Source organism: Rhinolophus sinicus, linkage group LG04 (assembly GCF_036562045.2).
Source record: "Rhinolophus sinicus isolate RSC01 linkage group LG04, ASM3656204v1, whole genome shotgun sequence".
NCBI lineage: Eukaryota > Metazoa > Chordata > Mammalia > Chiroptera > Rhinolophidae > Rhinolophus > Rhinolophus sinicus.
Window position 1 is genome coordinate 102,770,930 of NC_133754.1, and position 24,887 is coordinate 102,795,816.

The 24,887-nt window shown below is 40.1% G+C and overlaps 3 protein-coding genes and 1 non-coding gene across 16 annotated transcripts in view; 1 reads left to right on the top strand and 3 right to left on the bottom strand.

The window, feature by feature from the left end:
* Positions 1-5,104, top strand: part of BRCA2 (BRCA2 DNA repair associated) — a 56,030-nt gene extending 50,926 nt beyond the window's left edge. Inside the window, exons 25-27 of the mRNA XM_019749583.2 lie at positions 945-1,189; positions 2,755-2,901; positions 4,160-5,104. Of these exons, the coding sequence (XP_019605142.2) occupies positions 945-1,189; positions 2,755-2,901; positions 4,160-4,612 (845 nt within the window). The 3' untranslated portion in view covers positions 4,613-5,104. The remainder of the gene's footprint in view (positions 1-944; positions 1,190-2,754; positions 2,902-4,159) is intronic.
* The window catches only part of N4BP2L1 (NEDD4 binding protein 2 like 1), a 31,604-nt gene continuing 7,587 nt past the window's right edge, over positions 871-24,887 (bottom strand). Inside the window, exons 2-10 of one of the 12 annotated variants that reach the window (XR_012495622.1) lie at positions 12,587-12,714; positions 12,192-12,280; positions 11,993-12,073; positions 10,335-10,411; positions 8,597-9,263; positions 5,185-5,297; positions 4,619-4,679; positions 3,894-4,445; positions 871-3,357 (exon numbers count right to left, since the gene is read on the bottom strand). Coding sequence is in view for 7 of the 12 variants with exons in the window: in XM_074330102.1 (XP_074186203.1) it covers positions 9,005-9,263; positions 10,335-10,411; positions 11,993-12,073; positions 12,192-12,280; positions 12,587-12,714 (634 nt within the window). In the remaining 5 variants the exon portion in view is untranslated. Of the gene's footprint in view, positions 3,358-3,893; positions 4,446-4,618; positions 4,680-5,184; positions 5,298-6,869; positions 9,264-10,215; positions 10,412-11,992; positions 12,074-12,191; positions 12,281-12,586; positions 12,715-24,887 lie in introns of those variants that run through there. The other 11 variants (XR_012495626.1, XR_012495623.1, XR_012495624.1 and 8 more) reach the window with 11 other exon arrangements.
* N4BP2L2 (NEDD4 binding protein 2 like 2) overlaps positions 12,587-24,887 on the bottom strand; it is a 99,991-nt gene continuing 87,690 nt past the window's right edge. Inside the window, exon 8 of one of the 2 annotated variants that reach the window (XM_074330093.1) lies at positions 12,587-12,714. The gene's annotated coding sequence lies outside the window, so the exon portion shown is untranslated. Of the gene's footprint in view, positions 12,715-16,307; positions 20,317-24,887 lie in introns of those variants that run through there. The other variant, XM_074330094.1, reaches the window with a different exon arrangement.
* Positions 24,552-24,681, bottom strand: LOC141571417 (small nucleolar RNA SNORA16B/SNORA16A family). The gene has a single exon (XR_012496160.1). It is a non-coding gene; the product is annotated as a small nucleolar RNA SNORA16B/SNORA16A family (small nucleolar RNA).

Consider the following 24,887-nt stretch of genomic DNA (forward strand, 5'->3'; position numbering starts at 1 on the left):
TCCTATGGGGCATCACTGCTCGTGGGGCATTTCAGGCAGAAACACCAGGAAATGTGCTGATGTCCCAACCTGGAGTTCCTCGTAACTGGTCGGTTTTGTTTGGGGGACATGTGACAGGTATGAGAAATACCACTGTGGTTCTAAGAGTGACACAGAAACTCCGAGAAGTGACACTCCCACGTCGTGCTTGCTGCCCGATGCTCTCCTCTTCCCCACACATACCACTCCCTGTACTTTCTGGTTTATCCTTCCTGCGCTTGTTTTGCATGGAGGGACAGGTAGGGGTATATTTCCTTGTATCCCCTTCTTCCTTCCTTATAGGAAGGGTAATAAACTCGAGTCTTTCTCTGTGCTTTTCTCTTTCACCTAACAGTATGTTTGGGTCACCTGACAGCGACTATCCTCCTGGACAGCTGCATAGTACACCATTGTGTAGCTGTTCCATAGTGTATCCAGCTACTCTCCTGTGTAATTACCAACTATCGAAAGCAGCTCATATTAGCTACTACCCAGGAGCGTAGCTGGATATGTGTTTTCATCATCATACACGTGTTTTCATCAACCTGTCCATATGTATTTTGCTATTATTGGAAGTATATCTTCAGAGCACAGTCCCAAAAGTGGGACTGCAGGTGAAAAGGTAAGTGTGTATGTCGCTTTGCCAGGTATTACCAAGCTTCTCGCTGGAGGGAGGCACCACTAGGTATTCCCCTCACTGCTGTGCCTGCCTCCTTCCTCAGGAGCGGGGTGTGTGTCATGTTGGCGTTGAAATTTTAGCACTGGAAGCAACAGGTCACTCTGGAAATCCTAAGTCTTTAAATTTAGTTAATTTGTTTTCACCATTAACATACCAAAATAAATAGGCATATAAGAGGTTCTTTGCATTTTTTAATTTATCTAACACAATGAAGTGGAGTTTTTGCTTTTTGTTTCTTTCACTGTAGGTCTTGCTCCATTGGTCTATTTGTCAGATGAATGCCATAACTTGTTGGCCATAAAGTGTTGGGGAGATCTTAATGAAGACATTATTAAACCTCACGCGTTAATTGCTGCAAGCAACCTCCAGTGGCGACCAGAATCCAGATCAGGAATTCCTACTTTATTTGCTGGAGATTTTTCCATTTTTTCTGCCAGTCCAAAAGAGGGCCATTTTCAAGGGACATTCCACAAAATGAGAAATACTATTGAGGTAAAATTAGTTTTGAGCATTTCCACACATTTTGGTATTTTCCTATTTTGAGAGTCAAATATAAAAGGAGTGGCAGTTTTTATGAAAATTGGATATTGAGATATGATGTCAGGTGAGTGTCTGTCGTATATTCATTGCTCATGACCCCGAAGAGGTGGGGAATGACAGCGACCAGGGAGAAAAGAGTGACCTAAATGGAAAGAACCAAGTTAGGGGGGAGTGACAAAGAGGAGGTTGGAGCTCCAGGCCATGTGGCAAACGGAAAATTGGTAACGAGAATAATGTGAGTTCCCTGTGGTCCATAGCAGTTGGCAGTGTAATTAGTTAACAATAAGCAGACTCCAGACTTTCATTTTAAACTCCATGTCTAGTATTTTATACAGTTTATACCTGTCTTTGATTTGAAATAATCCCAAATAGGAAAACACTGAAATTATTTTCCCTGGATCACATGCATTTTTGCTTAAATCTGGATGTACATCATGTAAGAAATAGTATTAGCTCAGGTTTGTTGAGCGCTGGGCGTCCCACCCTGTCCTAACCTGGAGCCAACGAGCAGGGAGCTGCTTCTCCATTCTGTTGATGGAGAGAGGCTGTCACACAGCCACATGGGTGGGACCAGGATTCACACTTACACTGTGTGCATGCAGAGCCCATACTCTTAACTACTATGCAATGCTGCCTCCCTGCAAAATTCTGCATTATATAAATTGCTAATTAATAATCTACAAAAGATAAGCCTCTTCGTTCTGTAGTTTAATATTTGAAATGTTACTCAAAATTTATATAAAATCCTATTTTAAAAGCATGGGACATAGGTAGCTGGATAAAGGAAGTGTGGGTAATATTTACCTGAAGATTCAGTTCACACATTGAAAAGAAACACCTGATTTATCCAGTTTCTAATTGGGGGTGGGGGTTCCCTTCATTATTTGGCTCCCATACAGAGAACCTGCTATCTACCTTCCAGGTTCTCCTGAGACCATACAAGGGCAGTTCAGAGACCACTGTCATTTACGTAGCATTTTCAAGTTCTACAAAATACTTTCATGAATTAGGTTAAACCGTATTTGCTGGAATTGGACCCTTCATGACTTCTGAAACAACAGTTTCATGTGGTTTAACCTATACGTTGTTTCAATTAATCCTTCAAACAGATGTGAGGCCGTTCTCTCATTTTATTCCTAACACAAGGATCTCTCTGTAGATACTGGATGGTTTACAGGTATTAGTGGTAAATGGAGCTGGAACTGGAGCCTCATCCAGTCTTCCATCTCCAGTCCGGTGTCATGTATGACACCTTGCTAAGGTCTCTTACAGCTCTTTCCTCCCCTGACATACACACACACTCCCTTTCTCCCTCCAACAGTTAAGCTCCCTGAATCACTGATGTTGGTTTTGCATGTTTGCATTGACATATTGTTTGACAGTTACTGTTAAATTTGGGGTGACTCATTCTTTTCTTCTGATCTGAATATTGTAGTTCTGCTTTTAAAGGTAAACTCTAACAACCGAATGTGTAGATTTGCGTTTTACAAAACAACTTTCCCAATTTATTTTCTTAGAACATTGATATATTTTGCAATGATGCAGAACACAAGCTTATGCTTATACTTAATGCAAACAATGCCAGGTGGTTCACCCCGACTAAAGACTGTCCCTCAGCGCCGCACGCCTTCCAGGCAGTCCTTGGTGCAGGAAGTAAGCTTCTGGTAAGTTAATATAAATGTAAGGAATTTTATAGGTACTGTATATGAAGGCAGCAGTGTATTCTAGTATACACCTAGTAAGCATGGTAAAATGTAATTTAACTGAATTAGAAAGTGTGGTTTATTGTTCTATGGCTCCTATAGGTATAGGTTTGCTGGAAATTATATCTTATTTATTAAAGGCTGGCCCGGTGGCTCAGGCAGTTGGAGCGCCATGCTCCTAACACCGAGGTCGCTGGTTGGATTCCCACATGGGCCAGTGAGCTTCGCCCTCTACAGCTAAGATTATGAATAATGGCTCTCCCTGGAGCTGGGCTGCCGTGAACAGCTGGAGGTTGGTGTGGGCTGCTGAGTCCAGCTGTTGTGTGTCTCTGTGAGCAGCCACCCAAAGACTGGCAACCGACTGCCTCAGCTCATAATACCAGCACGGGCCAGGGAGCTGTGTCCTGCAAAACTAGACTGAGAAACAATGGCTTGAATCAGAGGGGGGAGGCGGAAGAAGGGGGAAAAAAATAAAAAAGACAGAATATAACACTTTCAGGGGGCAAATTTTACAACAGGTGCTTTCCATTTTGAGCACTTCAAGTACATGTGATAGAAAAGACTTCTTTCCCGTTCTTTTTGCTCAGAGGGCTATTCTGTACAATTAGGGTTGTTTCTAAGCTCAGTTTGATGTAACTCTTTATATCACAATAAATGCAAATCAAGTTAAAGTCTGTAATATTGGCCAATGACTAATTCTTAAGTAGCTGACACTTGCTAAGTGTGTCTATATTAATTCATTACCTTCACCACAAGCCTATGAAATAAAATTATTATCTCCATTTTACAGATGAGGGAACTATGGTACATAGAGGGCAAGCAACTGCCTAATGTAACGAAGTTACAAAAGTAGGTATTAGAACCCAGGCAGTCTGTGTTCTTAAAATGGTTACCTGTATTTAACCTGTTAGTAAAAAGAAATAAAATATTAAAGCGTTACTTATATCCCCTACCTCCTTTTCTTGTCTTTTACTATGATTAGTCTTCATCCATCTTTTCATGTCATTTTTATATCCTCTTCTGCACAATTATTTCCTTCTGGGGGAATAAGAATAGTGATATGAATGTCTCATGAAATCACCTGACCTATATTAGCCATTAGGGGAATGAGAATGTGTGTGGTATTTGTATGTTTAAACATTTTTAATGAAAAGCTAATTTGATGTTTTATATTTTAGCACATAATTATATATGTACTTTTGAATTTGTTTTTCGTTAGATGCCTTCTCCCAACAATGAGATGAACTATCAGAGTCCTTTATCACTTTGTAAGCCAAAAGGGAAGTCTGTTTCCACACCTGTATCAGCCCACATGACTTCGAAGTCATGTTGTAAAGAGGAGAAAGAGACTGATGACCCAAAAAGCGGCAAGAAGAGAAGAGCCTTGGATTTCTTGAGTAGGCTGCCTTTGCCTCCACCTGTCAGTCCCATCTGTACCTTTGTCTCGCCAGCTGCACAGAAGGCATTTCAGCCTCCACGGAGTTGTGGCACCAAATATGAAACACCTATAAAGAAAAAAGAATTGAATTCTCCTCAGCCGACTCCACTTGAAAAATGTCATGACATTTCTCTTTTGGAAAGTGATTCAATAGCTGATGAAGAACTTGCACTGATAAATACCCAGGCCCTATTATCTGGTTCAACGGGAGAAAACCAACTTCTATCTCAGTGAACCTACCAGGAATGCTCCCAGCTGTTCAAAAGATTATCTCGGACCGAAAAGGCACCACTCTGCACCTCTGGTCAGAGCATAGGAGGATTCCCAAGTTGGTACCGAGGAACGGGAGACGAACGTGCAGGACACGAGTACAATAAAAAGTAAGACCGCAAAGGCAACAGAAACGAAAATTAGTTATTAACTCTTAACCTTTCCAGTTTGTAACACACATAGAGTTTCAAGCTGCACGTCCCTCCATATTTGCAAAACGAGAGGAGAAATGAAATGGTTCCAAATCTGCCTGAGCTCTCGCATGTCACAAGCACACTCTTTGCCTGTTTCTGTATTGATACACTTTTATTTCCGTTAAGTTTCTTAAAACTGTAATTTATTAATTAATCAAGAAAAAAAATCTTTATGACTGGATTTGATTACAAATGAAATAAACATACCTTTTTCTTTTAGATTGTGTGCTTAATTAAATGAAACTAGGTTTCTAAGTACAGTTATTTTGACTCACGTAATTCCTTTTAGTGTACTTGCTGTGTTAGGTTTTGTTAGAGGTAACCTGCTATGAATCAGTTCACCTTAATGCACGTGTCGGTGCTGCTACAGATCTGTCCTGATCCAAAAACAGGATGAGGGAGATAAGACAATGCTGTTTTCTTTCGACCAATTGTTCATCCTTAGGTCAGCATGACTACAAGAAAAATAGAACCCTCATTGTCGTTCCTTGCTATGATCCCAATGTGAGCTCTGAAATTAAAGTATTTCAATCAAACTTCAAATACTTTAAATCAGAAGCAGATTTCACAGTGTTAATTTTGTTTCTGTTTTTTAATAAAATGACCTTTTAAAAAAATCAATTATTGAGAGAGCTAAGTTATTGGAAGGTTAACTGGTTGCAGGCAAAGGGAAGAAACATGTAAGAAACCAGGTGTGCTGGTAAAGGAGTCGGGGCTCTGAAGGCTCTGCCCAGCGAACATTCTGAATCAGGGTTTCCGTGTTGCTCCACAGCCGCTTTCTCCTGGCAACTTAAAGAGACAGTCTTTCCTTCAGATCGGCACTAATGCTGCCTGCTTTGTTTCAGCGCTGTCACAGGACTCACGGGGGCTCCCTGTGTGCCTCGTTTGCCCCAGCCATCCCAGCAGAAGGTAACAGTTCAACTCAAGATGATAGTCACATTCGTTACTTTCTTATGTTTAAAGAAAAGAAAAGGCAGTTCTAACCAGGAGCTAATAGCATGAAAAAGCTCTTAAATAAGTCTTTCAATATGTTTTAAATTTATATATAATACCATGTTTTCAAATCTATAAACACATTTCAAAGCCAAAAATATACCCTTTTATAAAGCAGTTTGTTTCCTGTGATCCATGATTTTTCTCTCCTCTAAAAGTCATTAACATAATAAATATTCCATTCTGCTTTTTCCTTTAACCATGGACAAAAATGTATTTCTTCTTTATTTCTATATTTTAAAAAAAACCATTCAGGAGTTTTGGGCAATTAACCAGAAACAAAAAACAAACAAAATAGTTTCTCAGACAAGTTGAAGTTACAGATTTTGGGTTTTATAACAAATTTCTATCACGTACAAAACATACCTGTATCACTCAAGATGTTTACAACCAAATGTATATTCACTGTGCTAGGTTCATTGTAAAATTAATGTCTGCTACCTCAGGGAAAAACTTTTAAGTCCATCCTTTTTACCTGGGTCTTTGTTCCTCATAACCTAGTTCTTTCTCTAACACGAAATAAGAGTTTCATGTGCCTTGTTCCCTCTGCTATTCTTTTTAACTTAAGTGTTCTGCCCATTTTATTAATGAAATTTAAATTTTGTTCATAAAACAATTTGGTCTTCACATTCTAAACTTTTTCCTGGCGATCCACTCTAGAACAGTGAATAAAACTTGAGTCTCAGATGACCAGAAAGAATTGTAAGAATTTAACTTTTTTTTTTATCCTGGGAAAACTTAACTGCTGTTACCTCCTCCATTCTTCATTACCATTTAGACTACCCAGTAAAGAGAAGTCTAATGCACACACTCCTTAGAAACTGTAAATAATACAGCTAAGCTATGTGAGCAAGGTATGAAGCTTGATTATATGTGGATATCATATCCCAAAAATTGACAATGATTACAAAGTCAACAGTGTCCACTGCACAAGGGACGGATGGTAAAAGCAATTTGTGTTACTTAACAATCACTCGGTGAGAGCCTATTGTGTATCTAAAGCACTGCCAGCTCTGAACGATGCAAATGTTAATAACACGAAACAATGCATGTCATTGTTGAGTGTTCAAAAAATTGTGTAAGTCAGTTGAGAGAAAAAATAGGTCGCTTCTAGGTGGGATAAATAAAGTTGGTAGCATTTAATGAGTTATGTTTATGCTTCCATACCAAGTATTTCAGGAGTCATGGGGCGGAAAGAGTCAAGTAGACTGGAAAACTATTCTCCTGAGCTCTATAAAGGGCCTGGATCTATAACCTGGGGCCACTGCTCCGTAGCAGACTCTCAGCCAAGGGACCAAAACTCCTAAGCAGAGAGTCAGATACGAATCAGGAGGACTCGAAGCCTGCCCCTTTGGCTTCTCTGGAATCAAAGCAAGGTAATTCCAGTTTGGGCTCTCTGGCAGTTCCCTCTACGTCCTAACAGAGTCCAGCCCCCCTGAGTGAGTGAATTCTGCAACAGCCATACTGACCAGGACAACAGATGGCCTGGGCCTGCACAGGGGTGTTAGTTACTGTGGCGCCTGTCATGGTTATTAGACGATTATCGTGGTGGTGCGTGGACACACAGAATTTAGCAAAACTCGAATAATACCTTACATTTATTCAAATTCACTCAAGTTTAGTTTCATTAGCCAAACTTTGTTAAAGGAGATACCAATTTTTTAAATGTTAATGCAGAAAAAAATTACAGATGCTTTGCTGGTAGTCATCAAGATGTTGAGTAGGTGTCAGTGGAGTCAGATAATGGAACGTTACAGTAACAGAGTTTCTGATGTACACAGAGCAAGTAATTTATATAAGCAAGTAAAAAGAAGGTTGCTTTTGTCTTATATGTCTCCTATTAAAGAAGATTGGAAAGTTTACGATATAAAAAAACTACTTCTTACTATGGTAGAATTCTGTGGGATTTAGGTAATTAACTTTTTTATATTGTTGAACAAAAAAAAGGCTTAGATTCAATGAGAAATGCATGTAAAGCAATACCATATATAATTTTTAATAACCATAAAAGCACCATTATAGAAGACACTTAAAATAATACTTCACAGAACACTAGAGAGAAGCTGTTGGCCAACAAGAAATAAAGCACACACCCTACATGGTCTTTCCTATCGGTCTCACACCAATTTAATCTGATTGCAACCTGTTGAGACTTAATTTGGATTCATAAATTCAGTATTGGCATAAGAGGGACATTCCAGAGCTGTGGTAGAACTTCTCTGTCTTAACTAATGCCACATAAAACACCAAGGCTGCCTGCCCATCTGAGGGTGAGCACGATTCGCAGATGCCTCTGTTGTCTACACCCTGGGATTTCATTTCTCGCACTCCCAAACACTGGGGATGCCAACTAATTACACATTTAGAAGCAGAATTTTAAAAACTGCTTAATGATTCCTCTTTAAAATTGGTGTTTTATAAAGGAGGCTTGTTTTATTTACACTATTAGCACAACAGCCAAAAGTTTCAGGTTTAATCCTGTTCGATAAAGTGGTTGTTAAAACACAAGACTATAAATAGTGACCAAATGACACCGATTTTCCTCAGTAGCTTGTATAGCTATTAAGAAGGAGTCGACATTTTTAACAATGATAACGTCACTAGAATAAAGGAATAACTTCCCAAAGTGTCTCCTTTGTAGGACATTCCGTTAGATGTATACTTTCTAGCATAAGGAAAATCCGTATCATTACAGCCACACATCTCACATTTTTGGATACGTACATTTAAAAAGTAGCAATGGCACTAAAACTTCTCCTACCTCTCACGTCTCCTCCCCCACCTTTCCTGATGGAGATGAGTTCCTGGAAAAATAGATTACTTCAGAGAAAGTGGTGCTGAAGCTCATATACTACAAACACTTGACTTCACTTGTGAACCTACGTGACTAACGCATTACGTTCTTGGGTTTCAGCTTCAAATTAATTCTTTCCCCGGAGAGAGAGAGAGTTGAACCAAACCTCGGGAACTCCCAGCCTCAGACCATGCAGATAGGATCACGGTAACAAACGCCTGCTGACGGTGAACGGGACGACTTCTGCGCAAAAAACGTTCAGGCTCGACTATGTACACTGGCATTAGAGCTCTGACTAAAACCGAACAAAGAATAAATACCAAAAATTGAAGTAAAAACTGACTTCGGAAAACTGAACGCCCGTGAGCCGGGGCTCTAATACCCCTGGTGACACCGCCCCCTCCGGGTAAAGGAGCCGTCGTGGGCGAAGCCGCCGGCCGCCCTCCGCGGTGGGAACTCGGCGCAGGAGTTCCAGTATCCGGCGCGGCTGGGCGGCGAGGCGTGGCTCCTGTCCTGGTTTCTGTTCATTCGGCTTGGTTTTTCCGCGTGGAGCACACTGTGAAAGGTAACATCGTGTTCATAATGTTCTTTCATTCGGTGTATTTTTTCTCTTGGGACTCCGTGAATGTTTCTTCTACATGGGGGAAAAAATGCAAACGTTTAGTTAAGGCAGTCTACCCAGGTGAGTTACTTGTGCTTTAGAAGTCGTAGGATGACACAGAGAGGCACTTCCTACTCGGGATTTCACAGACAAAAGCATAACGTCTTGTTAAGCAGTTCTCTTTCGGGCTCCACGCCTGTTTTTCATGCCGCCCTAAACCTCCCTGAGGCTTGCAAAGAGCTAAAGCGTCAGAAATGCTTTGTTTCTGGAAATCTCAATTCTGTCCTTCAAGACATAAAAGAACACATGAGATCTTTTTATTAGCTATTTGCCTATTAAGCATGCATATATCTATAATTGGTTTATGTAAGTCGGTCCTAGATACTTCTAGATGCTTATTTAAACAATCTTAACTTCTTGTGGGCATGAAAATCAACTGGGGCTGTAAGTCAAATGTAATTAACAGCAATTCCAGCTAAAGAAAGGGGGCGGCCCCCAACTAGGATTTTAACAACCACCTCAGGCTGTCTGGTCTCCTTATAACCACAAGATGAACTAGCCTTATTCCTAAAAAGTAAATTCTGATCTCACTGGTTACTTTAAATCACTGCACATTATCAGATAACACAGATAACGCATATCAGAACCCATGCATTCAATCACCAAGTTAGTATTATTTGGACATTTATTGCTTTATAAATTAGAAGCAGCCTTTGGGCCATAAATGAACCACAGACTGTTCAACATCTAAAGATCTGTGTTTAGCCTAAATGCAAAAACACCACTGCCGTGCACAGTCCCATGCAGAAGAAAGTGCTTTTAAATGTTCATTAACGAGGAAGCCATTTTAGCCGAATGTTAAATGTGTCTTTTTACAAGACCAAGTCCAAGCCAAGATTTAGCATTTAGCATTATATTAGAAAACTGGCCCCAAACTAAAGTCTTCACATTAATAATTCCAAAGTTATCAATTTCCAAGAATTACCATTTCTGGCCTGAAAACTACCATGTCCATTTCCAGCCTGAAAAGATTCTTTTGCTCGGTCTGAAATACCTGAAAATAGCAGGATACATAATGAGGAGCTTAGAAAAACAAAGAAGTACCTGGCTAACTCTTGCACGTTGAATTTCCAGCGAGTCTCAGGTTCTCGGAATATAACTTCATAGTTATTTTCAAGTGCCTGATTTTTCAAAAGTACATAAAACATTGAAGACATGGTATGTATGTTTGGGAATGTTTATGCTGCCATTTAACATTTACTACAAATCTTTTCTAAAATTCCCTTTGTTTACCAGTAATCCAATGCCTTAGTTTATCTTAACAAATACAGTTATTCATTCCCATTCTTAGCCATTATGGTGATATTATGGTTCCCAACAATAAATCTTGGTCCACTTTCTCTACTATGTAGGAAAATTATAAATGTGCTTTGTTTTGGAATTTTTTTAAATAGACAGCTGAACCCGCTTTAAATGTCCCATCAGCGGCCCTTCTGTGCTTTATCGTAGGCTTAGGTCTGCACAATGCCTTAGCTTAGAGATTGACAGTGCCATAGGGACAGAGCTGATGAAATAAAAGTGACTCCCGGATACTGTACCTACTCTTCCCTCCAAAAGCCACTCTCCCAGCTGCGCAGGGCAGGGCGGTGTGGCCCGCTGAGCTGTGCCCTGCCTCCCCCAGGTTAGAAAACTGTTACTGTTTCCATGCAAACACCCAAATAGCCTTTGCATTCCTAAATTGACTACTATGTTTTTATCTCAAATGGAACTTTCAGTAATGAAAGTTCAATGAAAAGAGCTAAGTACAAAGATTTCCTCTTTATTCATTAGATGGACACTTCCAGTTGGGGAAGGATTAAAATGTCACATATGGAAAATATCTCATTTCTGGGTCTTATTAACAGCTGTGCATGGCTGGAAAAGATTGTATATCTCCAGAAAATGAAAAGTAACATGACCTCCCGTAAGCCACTTTCCGTCCCACCTACTGCTTGGTTTTGAGTTGTGCCTTAATAATTTGACTCTTTGGGTCCCTGCTCATTTCTCTCCTCCATCCATGAACTGAAGTAACCTCAAGGTTGGTGCTCTCTCCTTCCTTCATTCCCCAAAGGCCCACCATCTGGGCCTATGTCAAACTGATGAAAATGTAAGTTAGAGAAAAGCACACTTGTATGTAAGTTATTTTGTCCCAAATGTAAAAGGAGGCCAAAAATAGACTGCCATGAGCCCAGTTTTGGAGATACGTAGCCGACAATTAGCCATCTTGGGGCTCAGGTGTGACAGCCACAGACACTCAGCTGTCTCCTTCCTGCCCCTGGATGTGTCTGCATTTTTTTCTCCTTCCTATACCTGATAGGGAATGAAAACACCCTAGCATAAAAGATGAAATGCGTGGGGAAAAATACATATTTCAAAATTTAAAATGTGCACACTGTTGTACTCATCTTAACTGCTCTTTCCTATCCTGACAAGAGAGAGCTGAGTTGTTATCTTTGTATGTGTATTTACATTTGTATTCGAGTATCTTAGTAGGGTTAAGGTGTGAGTCCTAAATCTGTATTTAAACTAGACTTTGCCGCCCCGCCTCCGGGCAGCAACACTGCACAGCACACCCACCCCACCAGCATGGGACAGCTACCCATGATGCCACGGGCGGCTCAGCGGCGGCAGCAGGGGGCGCTCCCTCCTAGGCCTTCGCTTAGGAAAACCACCAAGACAGAAGAGCTATCAAAACCTGACCAAGGACAATTGAAGAATTGTACCCAAGGCGATATGAGCAGGTCAGCAAATGGGACCCACTGAGCAGCACGGAAACACGAAAATGCAACCTCTTTGCCTCCTCCCTGTGAGAACCAGCGCGAAGGACGAGGTCGAGAAGATCACAAAGAGAGGAAAGAACAAAGGTTTCAACTTTCTCACACAATGCCTGTAACTGAAAATTCAGAATGATACTTTTCCTACCATGACTGCATAGGGCTTCATTTCCCAGGCGTGGAGGTTGGTATTATCAATAATTATGGGGGATATGCCATTCCTCATTGCTTTTCTTGCTGCAACACAATGTTATACAACAGTGAACAACAGGCAACAATCAGACAGAAGGGTGAGTGAACCGTACCATAGCTTGTCCTTTTTATTACAGTATATCCTCATTACATGACATTAATGCCACCTACTCCAGGACCCATTACCAATCATTTTCTTTTTCTTGGAACCTAGGGAGGTTATGATCTGACATTCTGTTTGGGAGGGAAATGGCCGAGTTTTTATTAAAGTCCTGTGATAAAACTTATTAAATCTGCTACAATCTATGTGCACAATAGGATTTCCCAGGAGTTTGGAAAGGAATGTGTCACCTCTTTTCTGGTTCCATTCATGGGCTTCCTCCAGGAAGTCAGCATTGAACTCATAGGCACCATCTTCTCTGAAGAAAAAATCATCCGTGCTGAAAATCCGGGCCCTGGGAAAGTCGTGTTGCAATTGTCTGGGAAGTGGGGGAAAGAAGAGATTGTTTTATGAGTCCGCACTGTCATAACAGAAACCATCTCCTCACGTCGCTGTCGTTTAACACCTTGTAATCATGAGACCACCCAGTTTTGAGTTATTGAAATTCAATTTAAACAGAGATGCTTATTATCTCTAGAAAGCATCACTCCTCCCTGGGACCGGAAGAGGGCTGAGGGTGTGTTGCCCAGCTCTTGAAACAGACAGCGCTGTCCCCACCACTGACTTCTGCAGCACCATGACTGGCTGCACGCCAGTGGGAGACTAAGTGGAGGGTGTGACAACAGCCTGTCCTTGGGGGCCTCACACCTCACTGCTGTTCCTCTGTGAGGCACCCAGGGCCCTTCCTTTCACCCTAAACTCTCCCCTGTCCCGGGTCCCACCCTGGGTCTCTCCTCTCTAAGGACTCAGAAACTAGTTCTCTTGTCTCAGAAACTAGTTCTTTGTCAGGTATGAAATGTAGATAAAAGGGACGTGTGTGCTACCCCATTAGGTAACAATGCATTTTAACAGTGACATAAAGCACATAAAAACACACCAGGAGAAGGAAAGAGGAACACTTCCCGTAACTTCCTAAACCTCTATCACTCGCTCTAAACATGAAAACATCACAGAAAAAAGAAAAACTTTGGAGTCCCCCCTTTAAAGCAAAAAACAAAACAAAATTAATTTGTGCACAAAATAACAGAAAATGTTTCCACTCGAAATCCTTATTCAGACTATTTTGGGGGAGAAGAGGCACACCATGCTGGGTAGTAACCGGGTATATCTCCAAGCCTCCTTTCTCATCTGTAAAAACTGAGGATAACAAACGTTATCTATGTTGCCAGGTGATGACAGTGACCTCATAATGTGGGAAAGCACGGAGTGCGACGCGTGACACGATGAGTGCACATTTCTCTCCCTACCGCACTCGCCAGCATAATTCTAACTTCAAAGCGATGCTCAGAATAAAGAGATACAGTATTTAAAAGCTGGAAGGAAAAAAGGTTGAAAAATGACAAAAGGCGGGGAATGCACAGAACGCAAAGCCGCTCCTTGCGTTTGTTCTCCTCCAGTAAGAAGAGAAGGAATGAGAGGCCGCCTTCCCCTCCCACCCCCAGCACCCCCCTACCTCCCCCCCACCTCCCCCCTACCTACCACCCCTCCAGCCTTAGGTGACCAGGCCGCGGGCCGTTGTGCCCACAGACGTGGGTTCAAGTGTTCCTCCGCCGGGACCAGCCCTGTGCGCTCTCTCTACGCTTCTGTTTTCTCGACTGAAAAACACAGATACTAATCACTGCTTGTTAAATGGAGCTTCTAGCAAGGTTCAGAGGAGGTAAGGTACTGGAAAACATTTTGCAAATGGCCAGGCACTCTACAAATGCAAAGTACTGTTATTTTATTAATACTAATAACAAATGAGGTCAAATTTACCAACCCAGACTGTTTACATGCCGTGGGAGTGAAATACATGCGTCTGTGTGCGCGATCTTGCAGTTGCTGCGAGTGAATTAGATGAAAGACCAAAATAAAGCAGATGCCTCAGTTTTCAAAAATGAATAAACACATTCCAGAAACAGTAAACAACCATCTCTGTCAAAAAAATTTGGAAGGCTTGACAGGATTTAAAAAGAAAGCAGCATAGATAGCTGAGAAAATGATTCTAAACGGAATATATTCTTCTTTGATGGGACGTGCTGGTAAGCAGGGAAATTCAATGGACATGATCTTAAACGTGACTTAAACAGGAATCTAACTCTCTTGAAAGCCTTGTGGGAAAAGGTGGACCAGAAGATAACATTTTAATACCTAACAAACATTAGAGAATTATCCAACTCCTTAAATATTTATTGAGCACTTGATGTGTGCCACGTACTATGTGAACTGTTAAGGCATAAAATAAAGTAGCTGCTTCCAAGGGGTTACCAGCCCAGACAAGGAGCCAGCCCCCACACAGCTGGCCTAAGGCACGATGCAAAGAGCTGACCATGGGATGCAAAGAGCTGACACATGAAGCCCTCCCAGAAGCTGAGGTCGGAGAGAGTTCTGACCCGGAAAGCACTGTAGAAGAGACTGCGCTTGACCTAGACCTTGAGGGGTGAGGGAAAAATGCCTCTTAGGGAAGGAGGTAAGAGGAGAAAGCTCTTGCTTACAGGGCGTGTTGTGAGCAAGAGACTTTAGGGGAAAACAAGATCAAAGACACTACCGGTTAAAAACGGCAAATCATATTTGCAACACTGTTCACTTGTGAGAGGAATTGAAAGAGGAATTCGGCCAGCGGGAATATGTCCAGAGACGAGTGACCAGGAAAATGTAAGGCCTGACAACCATGGAAAACTGTCAGGTGAGCACAGATGGTCAGAGGAATGCGGCCCTTGAAGGTGAGAACAGATGACAGTAGTGGTTCACGATGGTCGCCCTCAGATCCTGGGAAATCTGTGTGAGGAGAGGAGGACAGGGGATGAACTTGTTCTGTGGCTCGGCCGTTTGGGTCGGGCTCCCCTGGCGGGCTCTGCTGGTCCTGCCTGGCACCCCTGGTGCAGCGGCCTGCCCACGCTGGTGTCCGGGTGCCGGCTGTCAGCGAGCTGTCACCCACGAAGAGGCCGGCCCAGGCTTCTCCAGTCATTCCCAGAGGGAGCGAGTGGAGGCTGCCAGGCATCCACCAGGTTCTACTGGTCGAGGCGAGTCACTGCCTGCCCACAATGAAGGGTAGGAAGACAGGTGGCAAAGAAAATGTGGCCGTTTCAAATCACCGGAGCTACCGAAAATGGCAGGAAAGAAAAGTATGAAGAGGATTTAATAAAAGAAATTCGCAGTTTCCAGATAAATTCTTTTATTTGACTTTAAAGATACTCAAACTGAAAAGCCCAAATCCTAAATCCAAACTGTAACCTCGAACGCAAACAATCATTATACAGACACCTTTGAAAAATGTCTAAGGGCAGCACTAAGTGCATTTTCAGGTATGTCACATTTATGAACATTTTTACACTTTCTAAGTTACTGTCATTAATACTATCTCGTGTACATAATGAAAACTACATTCAGAGGTCAAATAATAGCGTGTAACTTATTTTCCTTGCCTTTTGAGTACTAAGTAACTAAGGATATCGTTTCCAAGATTTTTGTTTTCTTTTTGATCCCAGATTTACTATCCCTTCTAATTCTGGTTTCATTCATTTTCCTAACAGGCGTTTTTTTGGTTTTGACCATTTTCAGAGTTGACTATTTCTTTTCCTACGCATAGTCTTATCTCCTACTCTTGTTTTCCTTTTTATGACCTATATTATCTATTGGAAGTGAGTACTATCTGATGTTTCCTTTAAAAAAGCAAAACATCCACATGTCTGTCCAATTCATATCTTATTTGAATCCTATCCCCTTTTAGAAAACAAAAACAAAACACAACAAAAACCTACTTGATTGCAAAATTTTACCTTAGAGTAAAAGTTAAATTGCTCAGGACCACTGTGGGGCTAGGCCGCCTACCTACTCGCCATCTCTTGAGACACATCTGACTGTAGCATAGATGGTTGTCCTAACAAGCCCATAAAAATAAAATATGTTTTTCACCTTTACAGCTCGAATGCAGGGGGGCGGGGGGGCGTCCTCCCTGAATGATCACTCCTTCATTCAAAGTGGTGTTCTATCTTCACCTGAATGTTAAATCAGCACTGGAAGCCACAAATAGCATCTTGAATATGCAGGATAATAAAAGCTCTCCTGCCTAAATTAAAGACCTGAGTGAACGGACAATCTTGAGATTCTCAAACTTAAGTAGAAGGAATAAATACCACTCCATCTGCTTCAGAAGTGGTGGGGACAATGCCCCAGCTCTAGCTTTCTTTATGGTGGTCAGGGGCCTCGTGCATTGGGGACACTGAGAGAATGAAAATAAAAGGGAAAAAATAGAAGACAATTACTTCCACAGAAACTTCACCTCCCCAGCTCACCACCAAATTCACTTAAAATCACTACTATGGGAAAAACTCAGGTACTAACCTTGATTTGACAACTGATCATTCTTCTGTGTAATTCTTTAATAATAGAAAGAGAACCATTGAAACATATTTAGATACCTACCTATTAGTCACTCACGCACTCACAAAGTCCAACATTACTAAGAAATTTTGAGTTGTACCCCCAGCTTTCCATTTTGGAAATTGTCAAGCATGCAAAAGTAGATAGAATAATAATCATTCCCCACGCACCCATGGCCTAGCTTCCAATCATCATCATCTGACTAGTCTTATTTCGCCTGCTTCTACTTCATTTCACCAAATAGTCCGTCAGTGTTCAAATTTCCCTGATTGTCTCTAATCATATTCCTTCACTTGGTTTGCGTCAACAACCCAACAGGATCCACACGCTGTGTTTAGCTGCCACGTCCCCTATTCTGTACTTTCCCCTCTCCTTCCTATTTCCACCTGAATCTTTTCCACCCATAAACATTTATACAGAGTGCCAAAAAAAAGTATACATATTTTAAGAAAGGGAAAAACTGTATTAAAATTGTAATACAATGAATGATGCTTGCATTCATTTGATTAATGCCATCTTTTGAGTGAATGTCATACTACACATTGCTACGTAATTCAACTTCGAAAAGTAATACATAGATAACATCTCTTAAAATGTGTATGTTTTTTGTGCACCCCCGGTATTTAGAAAATGTTCAAACCTATAGAAAGGAGTTTAAAAAGCAATACAATTAATACTGGTTTCCCTTCATCTATAGTCACCAGTTGTTAACATTTTGCGTCATTTATTTTGTCTCTCACATACGTATTTTTGATTAACTATTTGAAAATAAGTTGCAGACATCATGACATTTTGTTCCTAAATTCTTTGTCAAGTGTCTCCTATGATTAAGAACATTCTCTCACATCGAAAAATTAACATGAATTCAAAACAGTTGATGTTAGACTTTTTAATTTAAAATGTTTTAATTTCCCCAATGGTCCCAATAACACTATTCATAGGTACAAATACTGCACTTGGCTATGATGTCTCTTCAGTGTCTTTTAATCTAGAACTGTCCTCATGCCCTTTGGTTCCCATTTTTGAAGAGTCCAGGTCAGTTGGCTTGAGAATGCCCCACATTCTGGGTTTGTCTGATTGTTTCCTCATGATTAAATCTAGGTTAAATATTTTGGAAGGAAATTACAGAGGTGATGTTTGTCAGCTTCTGATTGCACATAATGACAGTACACCATTGTGCTAAGTTTTAATCTCTTGGCTAAAAGGTGGTGTCAGCCATTCTATCCATTGTAATATCACATAATGTGGGAAGGACAGGGGAAGGAGGTGAAACTGAGATGCCAACAAACTTTCCCTCAATGATCTTTACCTCATTGCTGATAATTTCGTGACAATTATTACATTGGGAATTGCAGAATATTGATTCTTCTCATTATGTAATGTCTTCTGTATTTACTAGGTGGCATTGGCTTGTAAAGAAAAGCTTTCTTTCCCCCTTCCCTTTTAATACTCCTTACCACGGGTATTCTTTATGATGCTCAAATTGTCCCACATTTGGCCAGGAGATACCCCTTCAAGCAATCTCCTGTGTCTTTGTCTACACAAACCTTTAAAATACTGTTTTTCCTTTCTAATTAGCAAAGAACTACTCACTGCAGAGTATTTTGAAACCAAAACTACAAAGAAGGGGAGGTTCCTATATTCCCCCATCTAAAAATAAGTATTATTAATATTGTCATCTTCTTTCCAGGAGGGGAGGGAGGGAGGTAGATGGAGGAGGGAAGACAGAGAGAGAGAGAGGGAATTTTTCATCTGATGTTTTATTACATAAGAACAGAAACATAATGTAGAGTATAGCAACTTTTCACCAAACTTATTTCCATAGCAATTATTTCCTACCTCATGAAACATTATTCTATGACATTACTTTTAATGATTATGACATAGGTATTCATATGGATGTACCATAATTTACTTAACCAAGGCTCTATGATTAGGTATTTAGTTTGTCCCCAACTTCTTTGATTACCAGCAAGATTAAATATTTTTTCTTATGTGTGCTGGTCATTTAGAGAGATTCTTTTATGAATTGCATTTCTGTGTCCTTTGTCTGATTGTTAATATAACATTATTGAGAGGTTTATCTCTTTCTTATTGAATATGCATATTTCTTATTGAGTACATCAATTCTTTTTTTTTATTTTGTTTATAACAAACTCTAACCTAAGTCTAAATTTTTAGAAAGTTTTCTAGTCACATGTATTATCTTTTGTTTTCTACTTTCTGCCTTTGATGATACATTTACAACAGTCTTTCCTGCCCCAAGGTTATGTAAACTCATCTATGTTGTATTACATGTTACTCACCAATCCATTGAAAATTTAATTTTGGCACGTGGCATTGGTTAAGGATCTAACTTGATTATTTGTCCACATGGAAGGAAACGTGATTATCCCGAAACCATTGACTGAACAACTCATCAACTCCCCATTGTTTTAAAATACTTTTTATTCTATACTAAATAACAAATAATTAGTCCTGTTATTAAACTTTCTATTTTGTTCTATGAAACTTCATGTGTAAGTTCTTCTTCATTGTCTTCTTTTCCAATATTTTCTTGATTATATTCAGTAGTTACAAATCTTTCCTTTATAAAATTTATACTTTTATTTTCTTATTTTCTTGTACAGACGTTTTTGAACAATATCAGCTAAAAGGATGTCCATTTCTTGATGTCTTTGATTCTACTTATGGTAGGCTAGAGTTGGTCGTTCCAATAAATTTTCTTTTTTTTTCCCAAGAATTTTAAGCACTAAACAAAGAGCTTGGCATATATTAACTGTCCTTAACCTTTAGAACAATTTTATAAAATAAATAATGTTTTCTCTAGTTTTTAGATTAACAATAATAAAAAAAACAACGTAAGATTTCAAGAGAGTAAATAACTGGCCCACGTTTACACAGCGTAGATATGGCACTGCCAGAATTTTTCCCCAGGTGTACAGAGTCAGGTACATGGGTGTTATATACTTTGTGAGATCTTATGGGTCTGAGAAAGCTGTTCCATTGTACTCACACATTAGTAATTTGGCTGAATGAGAATTACTGGATTACAATCCTTCCTAACAGATGCTTATAGTTCAAATTTGTTTCAGTTAAAAGTGGGGTCAATTGCATTTAACATAAAACTCAGATCACAGTGGCTTATTAAAAATAGAGAGGTGTGTGTGTATATATATCTGTATATCTATATCTATATACTGGGGCTGCCAAAAAATTTATACACATGACTTGTCTTCATCTTTTGTTATCGGTATATATTATTACAATTCTAATACAGTTATTTCCTTTCTTAAAACATATATACACTTTTTTGGCATATATGTACACACACATACAATTATGTGTGAAAAATCAGAGGTAGAATTCAAGGCTGGTACCACATGAACGCAAGTCAACAGGGTTCTTCTTCCTTTTTCCTTTCTTCTTTTCCCATGTATACATTAAACGTGTGTCTACCATCTTTCTTAGCACGCAGCCTTCCAGTCCTTCATGCTTCCATCCTGCGCCGCCTATTGGGCACAGGGGGCACTGCTGCTCCCGCTTTCACATCCACAATCTGCACAGCAAGCAGGGAGAGAAGCAAGGGAGCCTTGAAAACAGGTTATAGTTGGCACATTGCCACACGTAACAAAAAGGAACTATGGAAGTAGGGGTAACTAATTAACAGTCTTACAAGGATATGTGTAGGTATTGAATTTATTTTGTTATCATTTTTGTTTAGAGCCTCAACTGAGAAATATGTCCTATTATATCTGTAATTGTTGCCTTGGGTATATTTATTCTGGTTTATTTGGTTATATTTATTCTCATATTTGTCTTCTATGTGGCTGTCTGATTTTCTGCATTGTGATTCTGCTCATCTTTATCTCTGATGGTCTTTAAAATTCCAACATTTATGTTAGATTCTTTTAAAGAAATGTATCTCATTTAGCTCCTTAAAAATTTTTTCTGCCTCTTAGCCAACTCCATATTATCATGTTTCTTTTATTCCTTGTAGCATCAAGAGGGATTTTTGAAAACACCTTAAATAGAAATGCAAAGGCAATAATATAACAAACACCAGTATACCCACAGCCCAGAGCTGCTAATTGTCAACATTTTCTCATATTTGTTTTGTTGTCTTAGAATTCAACCAACCCCCCACCTTAACTCTGGCAATCCCAAACACCTGTACTATACTTCTTTGTGCCCTTTCCCACAATATGTGTCACGTCCTAACATGACAAACAATGTCCTTATATTTTATATCCCTACCCCTGGCACCTAAGGTCCTCGAGGGCAGGATCTTTATTTTGTTCATGGATTATTCCCAAGCACCTAGACCCCTGCCTGGAACATGGTAGCCACTCAGGAAGTATTTTTGAATAAATAAATGAAGGGAAATTATCTTCTTAGATCATTTATGTTGATAGATGGACTTAGTCCACTGCTTTCAGCTGCTATGTTAAGCTCCATTATCAGCACAATAATAAACACAGCTAACATTTATTAAGTGCTTATTGTGTTCTAAGCACTCATAATGGCTTTACATTTCTCATATAATGCTCAAAAAGACCTGTGAGGTAAATAGTTAGTAACCTGAACGTTACAAATGAGAAATTAAAGCCAGTGAATGGATACAAAATCAACGTACAGAAATCGTTTCTACACACTAACAACAAAACATCTGAAAAAGAAAATAATCCCATTCACAACATGTCAAAAGCAATAAAATATTTTTTAGGAACAAATTTAACCAAGGAGGTAAAGACCTGTTCACAGAAAACTTCAAGACTTTGATGAAAGAAACTGAAGATGACACAAGCAAACAGAAAGATATTTCATGTTTGTGGATTGGAAGATAATATTGTTAAGATGTCAATACTACCTTAAGCCATCTAGAGATTCAATGCAATTGCTATTAAAATTCCCATGGCATTTTTCACAGAAATAGAACAACAATCCTAAAATTTATGCGAAACTACAAAAGACCCTGAATAAACAATGCAATCCTAAGAAAGAAGAACAAAGCTGGAGACATCACACTTCCTGATTTCAGACTATACTGCAAAGCTATAGTAATCAGAACAGTATGGTACTGGCATGAAACTAGACACATAGATCAATGGAACAGAACTGAGAGCCCAGAAACAAACCATCACATATACAGTCAACTAATATTTTGGCAAGTGAACCAAGAATACTCAATGGAGGAAGGACAGTCTCTTTAATAAATGGTGTTGGGAAAACTCGATAACCACCAGCAGTGTGAAAATGGACCCCATCTTATACCACTCACAAAAAATAACTCTAAATGAATTAAAGACTTAAACATAAGACCTGAAACCATAAGACTCCTAGAAGAAAATGTAGGGAAAAGCTCCCTGACATGGGTCTTGGCAATAATTTTTTTTTTGGATATGACACTAAAAGCACAAGCAAAAAAAGCAAAAATTAATAAGTGGGACTACAGCAAACTAAAACGCTTCTGCATAGCAAAATAAACAATCAACAAAATGAAAAGGCAACATATGAAAGGGAGAAAATATTTTCAAATCATATAGCTGATAAGGGGTTAATATCCAAAATATAGAAAGAACTCATACAACTCAATAGCTATATATATATATATATATATATATATATATATATATATATATATTATATATATAATATGTATATGATTAATCCGACTAAAAAATGGGCAGAGGATCTGAACAGACATTTTTCCAAGGAAGACATACAAATGGCCAACAGTTACATGAAAAGATGCTCAACATCGTTAATCATCAGGGAAACGCAAATCAAAGCCACCATGAGATGTCACCTCACACCTGTCAGAATGGCCATCATCAAAAAGCAAGAGATAACAAGTATTGCTGAGGATGTGGAGAAAAGGGAATCCTCATGAACTGTTGGTGGGAATATAAATTGGGGCAGCCACTATAGAAAATAGGATGGAGGTTTCTCAAAAATAGAACTAACGTATGATCCAGCAGTCCTATTTCTGGGTGTTTATCCAAAGAAAATGAGAACAGGATCGTGAAGAGATATCTGCACCCCCTGTGTTCACTGCAGCATTACTTACAGTAGCCAAGGTATGGAAACAACCTACGTGTCCATCAATGGATGACTGGATACATAGGATGTGGTAAATATATGTAATGGAATAATATTCAGCCACGAAAAAGAAGGAATCCTGCCATTTGCGAAAACATGGATGGACCTTGATGGCATTGTGCTAAGTGAGGTAAATCCGACAGAGAAAGACAAATACTGTATGCTCTCACTTGTACGTGGAATCTTAAAAAATGAACTCATAGAAGCAGAGTAGAATGGTGGTTACTAGAGATTGGGGGGGAAGTGAATGGGGAGATGTTGGTCAAAGGGTACAAATGTCTAGTTATAAGACAGGTAAGTTCTGGGGATCTGATGTACAGCATGGTGACTATTAACACTGCATTATATAATTGCAAGTTGCTAAGAGAGTAGATCTCAAATGCTCTCTCCACAGAAAACAAATGGTAATATGTGACACAACGGAGGTGGTAGCTAAGCTATGATGGTAAACATTTTACAATATGTAAGTGTATCAAATCAACATATTGTACACCTTAAACTTACACAATGTTATATCTCAATAAAGCTGGGGGTGGGGGGAGACGAGTGAGTGGTACATGCTGGATTAAAACCAGGCTCCTGGCTCCAGAGCTACGAACTGACCCACTATGCTTGAGTGCTCTACAATAAACCACATTCATCCACCCTTTTCTCTAGAGACACTTAGGTTGTTTGCAATATTCCCCATCATGAAGGAGTTTCAGTGAACAGCACTGTGACTTATCTCCTTGTGCATTTGTGGAATGTTTCCTGAGGGTATCTTCGTATGACTCAAATCCTTTTTCATAGGGTTTTGGGTTTTTTGGTGTTTTCTTTTTTTAAAAAAGAACAACAGAGCAGATGCTGTTTAAATTTTATTTCCTTCAGAAATTTTTATTCTCTGAGAGGTGGTCCATGAAGGCAGGGATCTTTGTCTTTTTTGTTCACTGGTCTAAGCATCTAGAAGAATGTCAGGCCCATGAGAGATACTCAGTAAACATTTGGTGAAGGTATGAGTGGTTCTTGAATGTTAGGTTCTGTTGCCTTAACTATGCAAACGCTTTTTATAGGGCCCCAAACTGTGTGAAGAGAATTTGTACTCACTCATCCTTATGCACTGAGAATTTTACCCAAAGCTCGGATTTACCCCCAAAGGAGACTTTGAGAGAGGATTCTTCTTGGGTCCCAGGCATGTCCTCTGGATATTATTAGAATCCCCCTGGAGGATAGGAAACAGGTTCTGTGACCCAACAGCCTGAGGGGACTGGGGAGAGTCATGCTGTAAATGGTTTGGCACGGGCTCCCCTGAGTCCTGGTGTGGCCCGATTTTCTCGGGGCCTCCAACCGCCACACCAAGGCTGAGCCCTGCCCTTGGAGAGACGGACCTCACCCACTGTCAGCCCCGTGTTACCACCAAGCCACAGCGGCCAAGGGGACTCCAGTGAAGAGTGCCCAGGTGTCCTATGGCTCTCTTGCTCTCAGCCCTCACGCCGTGAAGGTAGGCGTGTCAAAAGCAGGCTCCCAGGTGGGCCTTGGGTGCCACTGTCCATGGCACTACGCGTAGCGGAAAGCCCTTGCGCGTGAATAGCACCCTCCCACAGAATCTAGCCACAGGGACAGCACCCCGTATTTGTGCCCTACTGGTCACTTCAGCCACGCTCAGAACACGAGAAGCAATTGGAAGCACAGCTACCTCGGTTTTAACTTCCCTTTAGCTGTGTTTCCCCAAAATATCATAAATCAGGCACAGGTAGCAGAACAGAGGTGGTACAGGAAAGCTGTCACTGGGCTCTTTTTGGACAGCTGCTTAAATGGGAAAGCGGTTGCATCTTTGATTCTGATTTTTAATTCCCTTTTTAGTATAACTGTTGGGTGAAGGAGATGGCACATCACATATTTTCACATGTAAAACACAGGAATGGTATCCTGTGCACTGGACTGAAAACTTTGGAGGGAGAGGGGCTCTATGCCTTTTTTTTTTACATTTCTCTTTTTGTGAATAATCTCCCTTTTGATTTTGATTTTTTTCTTTACTTGAGACCCACACTG